Source organism: Scyliorhinus torazame, chromosome 18, assembly GCF_047496885.1.
Source record: "Scyliorhinus torazame isolate Kashiwa2021f chromosome 18, sScyTor2.1, whole genome shotgun sequence".
Taxonomy (NCBI): domain Eukaryota; kingdom Metazoa; phylum Chordata; class Chondrichthyes; order Carcharhiniformes; family Scyliorhinidae; genus Scyliorhinus; species Scyliorhinus torazame.
The window spans coordinates 15,831,297-15,846,523 of record NC_092724.1 but is presented as its reverse complement, the minus strand read 5'-3'; the positions used below and the strand labels follow the sequence as shown (position 1 = coordinate 15,846,523).

General features: G+C 44.4%; 1 protein-coding gene across 1 annotated transcript in view; it reads right to left on the bottom strand.

Annotated features, from left to right (window-relative positions):
* Positions 1-261: 261 nt before the first annotated feature.
* The window catches only part of LOC140395763 (CTD small phosphatase-like protein 2), a 32,988-nt gene continuing 18,022 nt past the window's right edge, over positions 262-15,227 (bottom strand). Inside the window, exons 8-13 of the mRNA XM_072483919.1 lie at positions 13,902-13,964; positions 9,993-10,072; positions 9,254-9,380; positions 4,900-4,968; positions 2,743-2,838; positions 262-550 (exon numbers count right to left, since the gene is read on the bottom strand). Coding sequence (XP_072340020.1) covers positions 500-550; positions 2,743-2,838; positions 4,900-4,968; positions 9,254-9,380; positions 9,993-10,072; positions 13,902-13,964 — 486 coding nt within the window. The 3' untranslated portion in view covers positions 262-499. The remainder of the gene's footprint in view (positions 551-2,742; positions 2,839-4,899; positions 4,969-9,253; positions 9,381-9,992; positions 10,073-13,901; positions 13,965-15,227) is intronic.

Genomic DNA, 15,227 nt, shown 5'->3' with positions numbered 1-15,227 from the left:
TTGACACAGAATTGGCTCTTTGTAGTTCTGGCTTCTCCTCTCTCGAGACTGGAACTTAACCCATGCATTCCAATTCCCCTAATGTACGACAGCAATTGGAGGTTTGGTTGCAATCAGCTGTGAGAGTGAGAGTGTGAAGTGGAGAGAGCTCAGTTATTCAAATATTCCATTAACTAACCCATTATCAGTTTAAAATCCAATGTTTAAAAATCCACTAAATCATCATCACTATTGCAATGGCCGTTAATGTGGTACCTTTTATTTATAAAATATGAAAAATGATTTGACAAATTAATAAGACATGACAAAGGTGATCGTGACTGAGCTAATGGAACAGAATAATTTAGTTGCATGTATACAGCGGTAACATATTTGGGCCGTAAAACAAATAATCAACTGCATTCATAAGCTGGGGTGGGGCCAGGGAGAGCAGGAGCTCATTGAAAACCACTTCCTCTTCAATCCTGGTTCCTTGGTGCACACACCTTTAGACCTCCGTTCACATGCTGTCCAAGCTATTGCTTCTCCAAATCGTAGGTCGCACATCATCCTACAAACAGAATAATTTATATCTTGCACAACCACAAAATAAAAGACACAAGTGTAGATATTATATGGAAAGTCAACAAGATGGGTAAAATACATCATCGCCTCCATCAACTGATTTTCATTCTGAGGCTGAAGCAAAAAACAGGCATTGATGCCTAGAATGATGGGAGGTACAGGATAGGGTGGAGGATGCACAACAAAAATAGGAGCTGCAGTAACATATCCCTAACCTCGGCTGCTCTGCCATCCATAGTCGATCTCATCAATTTTCTGTCTCATTCACGCATCCTTGATTTCCTTAGCCCCGAAGAATTATCGATCGTAGTCTTGAAAATGCTGAATAAACACCCACAACCCTCCGAACTAAACAATTTCAAAGGTTCACATCCCTCGAGTGGAAGAAATTTTCTCTCCTCTTTCTCGAATAGACGACAAGCTCTATAGCCAACAAGCTCTACACCTCCAATCAGGAGGAACAGCAGCTAACGATTTCAACAAGATCACCTCTCCTGACAGGAGAGGATCAATCTCACTTCATAGGAGAATCCTCACAACCCAGGGAGGAAGTGGATTTATCAAATGGTGTTAGACAAAGCAACAAAATTAAACTGTTGCTTGTCACAAACAAACTATAGGAACAAGAATGGGCATCTCCTTTCCCCACACAATATCTTCTTGAACCAGTTACTCCCTGTAGGTGTTAGGAACAGTAAGTGGGCTTTTGTCAGTCGCTCCCAACTCAAATTTGTTCAAAACCTACCAAACCTATCTATGCCTCCCAAGCTACTCGCTGAGTGAGTGAGAAAGCTAGTTATGCATTGCCAAGATTCTTCCAACATCATTCCAGTTGCCAGTCTGCCATGGGAAATAGCTCAGATAATTTACTCTCCAGTTTCAATCTGTACCATGCAAAAGAATACATCAGCAGAGGAAAGGAACTTGTATTAAAGATAGGTAAATTGATTAGCATGAGGGAGCTAATCACTTCATAAATGACCATCACTCTATCTGTAAGGGCAGTCATTGATAAATTCCAATCTGCCTGCTCTGTAACAATGAACATAGAACATACAGTGCAGAAGGAGGCCATTTGGCCCATCGAGTCTGCACCGATCCACTTATAAGCCATCACCTCCACCCTATCCCTGTAACCAACAACCCTTCCTAACATTTTTTGGTCACTAAAGGCAATTTAGCATGTCCAATCCGCCTAACCTGCACGTCTTTGAACTGTGGGAGGAAACCGGAGCACCCGGGAGGAAACCCACGTAGATACGGGAGAATGTGCGGAGCAGACTCCGCACAGACAGTGACCCAGCGGGGAATCGAACCTGGGACCCTGGTGCTGTGAAGCCACAGTACTAACCACTGTGCTACCATGCTGCCCCCATGAAGGAAAGGAACAATTTTTTTTAATGTACTATTTCATGAGATGTGGGCTTCATAGGCAAGGCCAGCATTTGTTGCCCATCCTGAATTGCCCTTGGGAGAAGGTAATAGTGAGCCACCTTCCTGGACCCCTGCAGTCCATCTTAAAACATCAACACCACCGCAGTGACCATTAAATGTGGTATCTTGTATTTGTCAATTATGAATAAAAAGGATATAACAAAATTAACGAAACAGGACAGAGAGGAGCATGACTCAGCTAATGGGAGGCGAAACATCTGTTTTTGATTTTTCTGTATCAGTTTGGTACAATCGAGTAGCTTGCAAAGCCACCGGAGAGGTCAGCACATTGCAGTGGGTCTGGAGTCATATGTAGGCTAGGCCAGCTAAGGATGGCAGATTTCCTTCCTTAGGATATTAGGCAATTAAAAGGGAAGAAAATAAAAGATAATTTTAGGTCACCCAATTTAAGTCTAGACCTACCAGCAGCAACATTTTTGCAGCACCTTTGGTAATGAAAAAGTGTCCAAAGTTGCGTCACAGGAGCATTAAATAAAAATTGACACTCAGTCACAAGAGAAAGCAGGACAGGTGACCAGAATTTTGGTTGAAGGGAAGTTTTGAGGAACATTGTAAAGGGGGAAGAGATGTGTAGAGGGGAAGAGGTTATGGGAGGGTATTCCAGAACCAGGGAACCTTAGCAGCTAAAAGGCAAGGCCACCCACCAATGATGGAGCAATTAAAAGCAGAGATGCTTAAGAAGCCAGAAAGAAACATCAACCTGGGATTCTCACCAACACACACCAGATGGGCCAGGGTCTGCAAGAATGGAATGAGCCTGCGCAGCTCCTGGTCTTTTGGATCTTTGAGCCAGCTTTTGATTTGGATCCCATTGGCAATCTGTAAGAGAGAAACTGGAAGTTTCCAAAAGGACACCACGGCATACTGGCCACAAAACTCTCAATGGTTAATTGGCTGCCGGAACTGTGAGGATTCAAAGCCACATCTCGATTAAAATCAGATCAATTGTTTTCAGATAGCAGGACCAATGCCTAAGATTCCCTTGCACAGAGTTACTCTCTCAGGTGGGCCATTGTGGGCAGACGCTCACTAAAACACCATGCTTTACCACAGACAGTGCTCGAATATGGTTTCAATTCTATGTTAAACTAAATTCCACCCCCGCCCCTTTCCTCACAAATGTGCACTACAAGGATCCGATAGAAAAATAGTATTGGACAGATCTAACCCAGCCGCTAATGGGCAGGACTTGCAATGCAGGCGGAGAGTGCACAAATTCTTATGGCCCAGGGATTAAAACCGTTCCCTCAGCCACAGAGGCGAGAATATCGAGTGACAGCCAACTCTTGGGCTCGTGTGCAATCCTCAGATCAGTCAGAAGCAAAATGAGTCTTCACTGTTCACAGTGCGGAAACATAACGATAATGAAAATCCGGATCTAACTCAATAAGTTAATGCAATGTGATTGCTGTCCGTTTGAGTTTAGTCTCCCGTCCTCTCCCAAACCTAGTTCATGTCACATGTACCCGATTCCCTAGATGCATTCAGCACGGGCTCTCCTGATGAGAAGTGACTGCTTGATTTGAATCAGGACCTCAAGGCACAATTAATATTAAACTTGTAGCAAAGGGGCTGGTTTAAAAAAAAAAGAGCAGATATATCGCAGAGAAATCAGATGTGTGGATACACTCACGCTATGTTTGGAGTGTGGCTGCACCTACTGGTCAGTGTCATGAGCATCCACTGCCCTCAAGTGGCCATTCAGCAGGAGCCTAGTCAAAAGTGTTTTTTTTTTTGGAATGCGGAGGGCATCAGAGCTGGTTCCATTTAGTCACTCAACATCCAACACGTACAACTTCATACAAGGATTAGATAGTGAATCCGAGTGGGAATGGTGGTTAATTTACCCCGGAACATCTTTTTCCAAGACAGTCAGAAGGGGCAGAAGATATTTCAAGTGGAGCTGGAACAATACTTTATTGGTCAAGGCAAATGAATCAGAGGACACTAGTACAAGGTTGGACAGATAGCAGGAAGGATAGTTATAGCCCAAGACAATGGGCTCAATTGAAGGGTTTTGAGAGGGGTCAAACTGTGCCAGAGTCAGAGTGAGGGGGAGGTCAGACAGTGCGGATCACCGAGACCTGAGCCTTGGGTTGTGGGTGCAGCCCCTCCTGCTGGCTGCAGAGTCTACACGCAGCTCAGACAAAGAGGAAGAGTGCTGGAACTGCCTTGGGGCCCAATGTTACATTGATGCAGATGAAGGGGACCACAAAGTTGATTGGCCTCCACTTCCAATCTACATGGATGCTGTTTTTCTGGAGAATAATCAGATGATTTTCCAAAATAATTGCAGATTCATTAGGCTCGAAAGGGAAGAAATTGAAGGGAAAAGAAATCACTTCATTTTTGAAAAGTTATTTCCGAAGATCTAATTTAGTTCTTAAGTTTTATATTGCATTATGTTATAATGACACATTACAAGGCTGTAAAATGCTGATAATTGATGGGTCTGTAAGTAGTATTAACAAAGTACTGGGGAAAGTGGATGTCTTGAGATTGGGAAACAAACAAAAAAAAAAAACCTGAAGCAAGTTCCTCTATTAACCACAGGAGAGGTCAGAAAGATGAGCTACATACTTTGCAAAGCTTAATGTTCAGTGGGTATTTCAGGTAGAATAGTTTCCAAGCCACTAGTATCTTGAAGCAGATGTCAGGACACGGAAATGGTCCCTCTCAGAAGCAAAATGAGTCTTCAACGTTCACAGTGCGGAAACATAACGCACTATATTAGTTAGCTTGCTGCTTGACACTTATTAATGGTCATCTTTATTAATTACTTGTTTTTTTTTTTAATTATCAATTTATTGCTTGGACATGGATTTGCTCATGAGCATCCACTGCCCTCAAGTGGCCATTCAGCAGGAGCTTTCTTCATACCTTAACTTTCTTTCCGCATTTTCCACGTTTAATGTTCTGGATCTCGGGCAGCTGCTGCTGGGTTTCTTGCTGAAGGGGAATAAAAGGTTCACAAGGCTGTAATTGTTGAGGACTGACAATTTCTCCCAATAGAAATGTGAACATACGAACAAGGAGCAGGAGTAGGCCATTCGGACCTCAAACCTGCTCTGTAATTTAATAAGATCACGGTTGATCTGATAATAACCTCAAATCTGCATCCCACCTACCCCCGATAACCTATCACCCCCTTGCTTACCAAGAGTCTATCCACCTGTGCCTTAAAAATATTCAAAGGTTCTGCTTCCGCAAAGTTTTCCGAATGAGTGTTCCAAAGTCTCACAATCCTCGAGAAAAACAGACTCACATCTGTTTTAAATGGTTGACCCCTTATTTCTATGATGTGGAGATGCTGGCTTTGGACTGGGGTGAGCACAGTAAGAAGTCTTACAACACCAGCTACTAGATACGCTGAGCATTTCCTACACTTATCTTAGGAGGAAACACTTCCCCTTAGAACTAGGGGTTACTGTTTAGAAATAAGGGCACAGTAAGAAGTCTTACAACACCAGGTTAAAGTCCAACAGGTTTGTTTCGAATCACTAGCTTTCGGAGCACTGCAGGTGCACGAGGAAGGAGCAGTGCTCCAAAAGCTAGTGATTTGAAACAAACCTGTTGGACTTTAACCTGATGTTGTAAGACTTCTTACTGTGCCCTTATTTCTAAACAGTAACCCCTAGTTCTAAGGGGAAGTGTTTCTTCCTAAGATAGGTGTAGGAAATGCTCAGCGAATCTAGTAGCATCTGTGCAGAGAGAAACCCAAGTGACCCTGCAGCACAACTAGGGCAGATCGTGCACCTGAAGCGTTGACTCATTTCTCGGTCCACAGAAGCGGTCCGGTCTACGGAGTCTATCCAACATTCCCACTGCGACACTGCCTCTGCACAAGCGCTGGTGAGGTTCAAGTCTGTTGGATGTTGTTGTCTGGCTATTGCACAGGGCCAGGTTAATGGAGCTGGTTGTTTAAGATGAATGACCACGATATGTGCAATTGTCTGATAAAGCTGTAATTGTAAAGTACATCAGACTGCAACCTGAGCTTTCAACGGGCTTTACAAACAGAGGCGAAGTTTACAAAAGCCAAGAGGTTTTGCTGAACCCACATAAGACAGCACAACCCCACTCAGTAGCGGGCCTACATTTTTTGGGGCCCTGAAGCTGGAACTGTTTATGGGGGCCCCCTTCGCAACCAGCAACGAGGTCTGGGTAACCACTGTTATCTTCTTCAATGGGGTTGTTCCACAACAGATCACCACAAACGTTTAAAAAATGTAACCACTACATCTCAGATTTTGATTAAAATTGCTGTACTGGATTGTCTCACATGTCAAAGTCACTGGTGTGAATAAAAACTTCCTATGCATTATAGTTTGAGTTATGGGGGGGGGTGGGGGGGATGAAAATTAGGGAAATGTTATATACATGCATGATGCATCATAGAATGATGAAATAAAACAGAAAAGACCACAGTCAATATAATCTTTTATTTTAGACACCTATGAGAATACATACTACATGAAGCACATTTTACAAAATACTCTTTTTTTTCTGTATTTTCTTGCAACATATTCACGTACAGTTTTGTCACATGAGAGCTTCCTTGCAATGTCATTTTCTAGAGACAATATGCATAAAGAATGTAAGCGCTCTTCAGTCATGGTAGACCGAAATTTGTTCTTTATAAAGGATAGCTTTGAAAAATTCCTTTCTGCTTCACAGCTCGTGATAGGCATTGTCAAGTACAGCTTAAGCGCAGTAGTAATATTGGGGAACACTTCAATTAGGTGTTGCTCACAAATAAGCTGAAGAACTTCTGTGCATTGCATTTTAGATGGCACGTTTTCATCTGTGTACTGGGATTTCCTAAGGTGCAAATATACCTTGAACTGATAACACTCGTTTACGAATTTATGGTCAATATCATCTTTGTAATACAATATTATAAGTTTAATACTGTCCTCATCAATTTCAGAATTGTTCACCAATTCTGAGAGGAACTTGAACCTTTTCACAATCTGCTCATATGGGTCAATCCTCTTGCGTAACTGGGTTATCAAGCACTCAGAGTTGATATAGAACTTCTATCCTAAATTTGTCAGCTCCTCTCAAAGAAGCAATACCACTTGTTACATCTGAAAATTTCCTTGTAACAATGCGTTTGGAAGCATCAGAATAACTTGGTGATATCTTCACACAAACCTTTTGCTTGTGATTCATAGTGTGCAATCCTATTGCCTGAATTTTCTCCGAGTTCTTTAACAAACAAAAGTAAAGATGATAGCAGAAGATAACCTTCAAATACAACAAAACCAGGGGTTTGGAGTTTCTGACTTGTTTTGTTGAAACACTCCAGCCCTTCTTCCCAAACAACTGTTAAAATAGCATATTCCAGCTTTACCAACTTGTGGTATAAATTCTTTGCATCTCGTTTACATTCAGGCTTCTCTTCCGAGTCTTCAAAAATATGTTTGAGAGTATGCAAAATACCCATATCCATTTTTAATTGCCCGGACTGCTTCATAGTGTGCAGACCATCTAGTTACACCTAAGCTCTTTAGAGAAAAATGTAGATTGCCCTGTGTGTTTAAAATCCCCCATCTTCGTGGAGATCCAGAAAAGAAAACATCCAGCTCCTGCAAAATGCCAAAATAGTCAACAACTTCAGGTATAGTAGACACTGCCTTTTCTCCAACAAGGACTGCCTTTTCTCCAACAAGGTTAAGTGAATGGGCTGCACATGGTACATAGTCTGCTGTTTTTAAAGAGTGCTTGCAGCCCTTTCTCCAAGCCCTTCATGTTAGATGCATTAGCGTAGGACTGACCATGTATATTTTCAAGTGAAAGCTTATGTTCACCCAGGACTTGTATTTTGTTGAACAAGGTCGTGGATGAATGGTTTTCTATCAGTAAAAATGTTAAAAATCTCTCACAGGGTTTTCCATTATAGCTGTATCGAACCACAATTACCAGCTGGTCAACATGCGTCAGGTCAGGCGTAGAGTCAACAATAATAGAGTAGTATTTGGTGTCTAGGTTACTGATTTGATTCACAATTTCATCTTGCACATGTTTCCCCCTGATTTCTATCAATTCTTCATACACGGGTTTGGATAGGTAAGTAGCATTTACTTTTTCATTTTTACATTTTGTGATGTTAATGTAAAAATGGGTCGAACTCTGCAATAAGTTCAATGGCCCCCATGAAGTTTCCATTATTTGGTGAGCCCCACTTCTCCTCATGACCTCTAAATGCCAAACCTCTTTCACTTGAGCCTACATGATACTTTAATAACCTTCTAATTTTTATTTTAACTATTAGTTTGCAATGAATTACACTATATTATTAATATTATTATTTTTTAAAAACCCCTTCTCATACAGTAGACCCAAATTTTTAAGCAATGTGGACTAAAGTTGCTTCTGGGGCCCCTCCAGGATTAGGGGCCCTGAAGCTTAAGCTTTATTAGTTTCATAGTAGATCTGCCCCTGACCCCACTATGACAATGGTTCACTATGGTGCCCAGTGGAAGGATGTGAAGGCTTCGGGTGGGATCACAAGACCTTTACTAGAAGGGTTCCAGGGAGGAGGGAATGACAGAAACTGTTCTCCTTGCAAGAATCCTTCATGCAAAAAGTGGTTAGGATTTGGAATGGACTCCCTCCCAGATATGGTGGTGGATTCACGCTTGAATCAGGTGGTGTAGAAAAGGAAATTGGATAAATATTTGACGAAAAGAAATATAGGGAAAGAACAGGTGGCTGGGTGGTAGAATTTCCCTACGAAAGAACTGGCACAGGTTTGATGGGATGAATGGCCTCCTTCTGTGCTGCTCTATTTTATAGGACTTAAAGCACATCGCAATGGCACTTCACAGAAGTTGTCCAGGGTTAAAGGTAGGGTGGTTAATAGAGTCATGGTTGAATATTCAGCGGTGGCGCAGTGGTTAGCATTGCTGCCTCACAGCGCCGAGGTCCCAGGTTCGATCCCGGCTCTGGGTCACTGTCCGTGTGGAGTTTGCACATTCTCCCCGTGTCTGCGTGGGTCTCGCCCCCACCACGCAAAGATGTGCAGGCTAAGTGGATTAGCCACAATAAATTGCCCCTCAATTAGAGAAAAATCAATTGGGTACTCTAAATTTTAGATTTAAAAAAACCAGGAGGTTGTGTGGATCCATCTTATGCATCTCAACAACACAGTGCTTCAGAACAGAGCTATGGCTACTCAAAACAAAACAAGAAATACTTCCATGGAACACAATGAAACATCTTTGCTTACCTGACAAGCAAATGTCTCAGCTGAGCTGTCAACAACAACCGTTTTTGCCAAATCCCGACCTAGGACCATCAGTTCCCTGATGTAGTTCCCCTGGACACAGATGCAGTGCTTCCGATAGAGTCGGTGCCTGCAACAATTATAGCTTAATTGACAAGGGACATTTTACAGAGATCTCCATTAAAAATGGGCCAAACGCGAGTTATTCTAAACTGATTCGTTGAGCCTCTTCCATTCATACGCAACACAGCTGGTTCTATAACAACCGAGTGACAGGTTTTGAGATTTTGTTTTTATACAGATCTTGGTACACAGACATTGGTGAGCCACCTTCTTGAGCCGCTGCAGTCCCTGTGGTGTACGTACACCCACTGTGCTGTAAGGGAGGGTGTTCCAGGATTTTGACACAGTGACAGTAAAGGAACCGCTGATATATTTCCAAGACAGGATGGTGTGTGGTGTGGAGGGAACCTTGCTTTTGCCCTTCTAGGTGGGAGTGGGCGTGGGCCTGGAAGGTGCTGTCAAAGAATTTTGCCGTGTTTTTGCAGCGCAACCTGTAGACGGCATACTCTCACTACCACTGGTGGCGGACAAAGTGAATGTTCAAGGTGTTTATGATTTTGATATCCCCACTCAAAAGAATGCAAGCACATCAACATCTGTAACAGGACTATTCCACAACAAGCTAAAGGTTCAGCTCAAGTATTCGTCAAGGTTTTCTGCACAAGTGAGAGCTACTTGCCTAATCATCCGCCTATGTGGGTCCAGTATGTCCAGCAGTTTGTCAGCATAATCCTTTGTAGCAGTAGTGAACAGGATGATCTAATAGAGGAAGAGGCACTGGTTTAGTTTAGGGAGCAGACAATTGACCTGCCCAATTAAGACAGAGACAAATGAGAAATGTCATCACCGCAGGGAAGATGTAAAAAATAAGAAAATAAAAAGGTTGCGATTCTCTGTGGATGAGTGCCAGCTTAAAGCTTTTGTTTGTGGCTCCTTCAATGTCCCGTGTTGTACTGAGCCAAACAAACCAGGAGGAAACCAGGAAGATGCCATGTGCAAATTTCTCCCCCATCCAACTCGACCTTCGCAGATCTCGAATAGGGCAGTAATAGAACGTAACTGTTGACCTAGGGTTCTCCCTGCCCCTATTCAATGCTAGAAAAGTTAATAAATGTCAGATGCCAACAAGATAGTGCTCAACTGTGATGCCACTCTTGGATGAATAGTCAGACTTCCTATAGTCAGACTTCCTATGAAGAATGGCCACTCTGATGCACAGCCAGCACTTGCTGAACTATGATCTACATTTTCACAATCAACAGGTAAACCAAACATGTGACAGCACCGCGCAGTGTAGATTCCAAGGATAGTGAGCGGGCTGCTTGAGTGTCCCTCCTCCATCGCAGTGGGCCACAAGATTAAAATCAGGCTTTCAGACACACTGCTTGCCCTTGATCGGCATCAACACATTCTGATCTCTTAATGTGCCACTAGCAGCACCCTTCTTAGCCTTATTCACCACCATTTACATTCCCTTTGTCTTTGTAAAGACTCCTTTGTAAATTGCTGCCCCCCTGTCCAGCTCCACTGCCCCCCACCCCCCAACTAGAGTATAAATCTGACCCCATTTTCCAGTTCTCTCTAGCTTTGACGAAGTCATTCAGACTCGAAACGTCAGCTCCCTTCTCTCTCCACAGGTGCGGTCGGACCTGCTGAGATTGTCCAGCACTTCCTGTTTTGGTTTGAAATCGGACCTGTTCACTATTCCATGACCCCACAAATAAGATTAAATATATTTAATACCCGCCGAATATTTCATAACGAGTTATAGAGAATGCTTAATCGTTTATTAATAGGACTGTCATCAAATGGCAAAACCAAAAAATATATATTTCTGCTTGATTGGACGCAGAGGGAGCGCACGGCTCTCACAGTCAATGTTGTGAGCAATCAGCACTCACCTCGCTCACTCACTCGCCCTTGCTTTTACGTGCGAATCACTTCAGTCACACCGGGCAGGAAACAAATACTACACAGACAGAAATCAGCGGAACGTGGCAACCCTGCGTGGGGCAACGGTCAACAAAATGTCTTGGAGGCCGCACTCCGAATCCAGGTGGGCTGCATGTGATCCGCATGTGACTCCCAGGCCAGAAGAGACCCACCAGTGTTCGAAGTGGTTAAAAAAGAGCTGCTGGCTTCTTCACAACAGCAGATGGCATGGTATTACTTAATTTACACAATTTTCTTCTTCATCCCAATCCCTTCTCCAATGAAGATACTGAGTTAATAAAACTTTAACACTCAAATCTGGCTTGATCCTAACCATTAAAAAAAAAAATTAGAGTTAACCAAATAATTTTTTCCGATAAAGGGGCAATTTAGCGTGGCCAATCCATCTACCCTGCTCATCTTTGGGTTGTGGGGGCGAAACCCACGCAGACATGGGGAGAATGTGCAAATTCCACACGGACAGTGACCCAAAGCCAGGACTAAACCTGGAATCTCAGCGCTGTGAGGCAGCAATGCTAACCACTGCAGCACTGTGCTGCCCCCTGAGCCTTCTCATCCAACTGTGTATAATGTTGCATCACTGTTTGTGGGATCTTACCATGCACAAATTGGCTGCCATGTTATCTGCATTACAACACTAACTACACTACAAAGTACTTCATAGATTGTAAAGTTCTGAGGATGCAAAGTGTGCTATAAGTCTTTCTTTAAGATAGTGCCCAAGAGACGACCTGCGCTGGACACACAACAGGCCCAAATTTAATAATTAATCGGTTTAGGGATTGGGGGACACCAGCCAGCTGTCCATGCTAGCTCCTTTCAGAAAAAAGTAATTAATGAACAAATTGGGTGCGATTCTCCACCCCCACGCCGAAGTGGCCGCGCCGTCGTGAACGCAGTCGAGGTTCACGACGGCGCGGAACGGCCCCGGCCCCGACCGATTCAGGCCCTGACAATGGGCCAGTATCGGGGCAGTGCCACCTACCCGTGCCAGGCCTTGTCGCCCGCGTAAAAGCGGCGCCGCATAGATGACGCGGCCGGCACCGCAAAACGGACGTCATCCGCGCATGCGTGGTTGTCGTCCTGCCTAAATCCGCCCCGCAAGAAGATGGGTGACGGATCTTGCGGGGCGGCGGAAGGAAGGAGGTCCTCCTTCAGAGAGGACGGCCCGACGATCGGTGGGCACCGATCGCGGGCCACCCCACATTCCAGGTGAAGACCGGTCGGTGCAGGATCCCCCCTCGCCCCCCCCACAGGCCGCCCCCCCAGCGTTCACGCACCACCCACGACTGCAGCGACCAGATGTGGACGGCGCCAGGGGGGGGGAACCCGCCGTTTTGGCCTGGCCGCTCGGCCCATCCGGGCCTCAGAATAGCGGGGGTGCCGGAGAATCGCCATTTTGGGTGTCTCCGGCGATTCTCCGGCCTGCGGCACACGAAACTCGACCGGGCCGTTCCCGCCGCTTGGGAGAATCGCGGGAGGGCGTCGGACCGGCGTCCCCGGAAATTTTGGCGGCCCAGGCGATTCTCCCAACCGGCGCGGGAGTGGAGAATCGCGCCCCTTGTTTCCCAATTACCAAGAGGAATAAAAATCTTCACAGAAATCTGCCTAATGTGATTTTTAAAACTCTGCCTAATGTGATTTTTAAAACTCTTATTTTGAAAGGCGAGTAAGCTGAGTGGAATAGTGTGCAATAGTCCAAACGTTTGACCAGTTCTGGATGAGTCACAGCACTAAGAGAAATGCTTTAGTCAGAAAAAAATCTTATTTTCCCTGAAGGATCAAGAACCTTGAAATGATTTAATAAGCTGGTCTCAAAGTTGCTTCAATGCATTAATAGAGAAGAGGGTTATAGTTGTTTTGATAGATTCTCTTTCTAAAAGGCTATGTGGGCATTTTGTGGTTTGAACACATCTGTTAGCGTGAGGTTTCCATTGATTGGCGCAACCAGGAGTGCATGGAGATATTACATCCGATTCGGAGTTTCTCAATGGCAAAAGGGTCACCATGCAGCCAGTGATCGACTAACCTTGGCAACTGTGTACATGTCACGTGTTCATTTACGGAAAATACGAGAACCAGGATTCTAACACTAAAATTAAATTACAATAGGTTTGGTTTGTTAAAGTACAATTGTACCCAGGCAGCACAGTGGTTAGCACTGCTGTCTCACGGTGCCAAAGTCCCAAGTTCGATCCCAGCCCCGAGTCACTGTCCATGTGGAGTTTGCACATTCTCCCCATATCTGCATGGGTCTCACCCCCACAACCCAAAGATGTGCAGGATAGCTGGGTTGGCCGCGCTAAATTGCCCCTCAATTGGAAAAAAAACCCTCAAATTCATTTTTTAAAAGTTTGAATTGTACCCAAATAAAAGGAGAAATGGGGGAAAGGAGCAGGGATCATGGGACCAACTGAATAGCTCCTTCAAAGAACCTGCACACACGCAATTGGCCAAGTGGCCACCCTCTCTGTATCATCTGTTAACGGAGTCGTTAAGCTCAGTAAATTCCTCGGAATACAGAAATGTTATCATAATACGAACCCCAGTACGACCTCACAACTATAGCTATCAAAGTCATTATATCACGAGGAGAATGCGAGGGGGAAAAAATCATTCTGTTCACTGTATTTACCTCATAGAACTGGGACAAATTTTCAAGGAACTCCTTGCAGTAGGGTCTGAACCTCACATAGACCTGAAAAACAGGAAGAGAGAGGAGAAACTCTTAAAGATGCTTCAAATATTTGCCTTGGGCTTCCACTTTCCAATTTCCCCTTCCCAACTCCTAATCATTTGATGTCCTGCATTGGATCCCACACCAATGCCACGATTTTAAAATTCCCATCTTGCTTTTCGTATTCCTCCATGGCCATGTCCTCCCAGCCCCATCTCAAACCACCTCCAGCCATCCTACCCTCATATCAATGCTGCTCTTATCCTGCGCACCTCAGATTTGAATCATTCCACCATTGATGGCTGCCTTCAGTTGCAGAGAGTCTAAGCTTTGGAATTCCCTCTACCTCACTTTCTTCTTTAAGACACAGCGGGACTTGGGACTGGAACCCAGAATCTAAGACAATTTTACTCTGATTCTCATGTTAATGCCCCAACACCAAAAGCCATTGTCACATGTCAACACGTCAGAAGTAATCTCAGTTTGTGCACTTTGGCCGTTCGACTACGACACAGAATGACTTAATTCAGCACCGTCACATTTCATATGAGGAGAGGTTGAATAAACTTGGTTTGTTCTCACTGGAACGACGGAGGTTGAGGGGCGACCTGATAGAGGTCTACAAAATTATGAGGGGCCTAGACAGAGTGGATAGTCAGAGGCTTTTCCCCAGGGTAGAGGGGTCAATTACTAGGGGGCATAGGTGTAAGGTGCGAGGGACAAGGTTTAGAGGAGATGTACGAGGCAAGTTTTTTTTTAATATACAGAGGGTAGTGGGTGCCTGGAACCCGCTGCCGGAGGAGGTGGTGGAAGTAGGGACGATAGTGACATTTAAGGGGCATCTTGACAAATGCATGAATAGGATGGGAATAGAGGGATATGGACCCCGGAAGTGTAGAAGATTTTAGTTTAGACGGGCAGCATGGTCGGCACGGGCTTGGAGGGCCAAAGGGCCTGTTCCTGTGCTGTTCTTTGTTCAGAATACAAATCTTTGGCAATGGTCCTTTTAGATAGAGGATCTGGATCGGCACAGGCTTGGAGGGCCGAAGGGCCTGTTCCTGTGCTGTAATTTTCCTTTGTTCTTTACTGGGGACAAACGCTCCCAACTATAGTGAATGACCCTGCCTTCTAGTACCCCCCAAAGACAATCAACAGTGCGTGGGATGTGGAGACATCCCGAGCAGTTTATAGACAACGAACTCCACAACTGAAAGCAACATTGGACTGAATAGTCTATTATCAGGGTACACAAGACAGCATTAAATAAATCTCATTGACTACAGC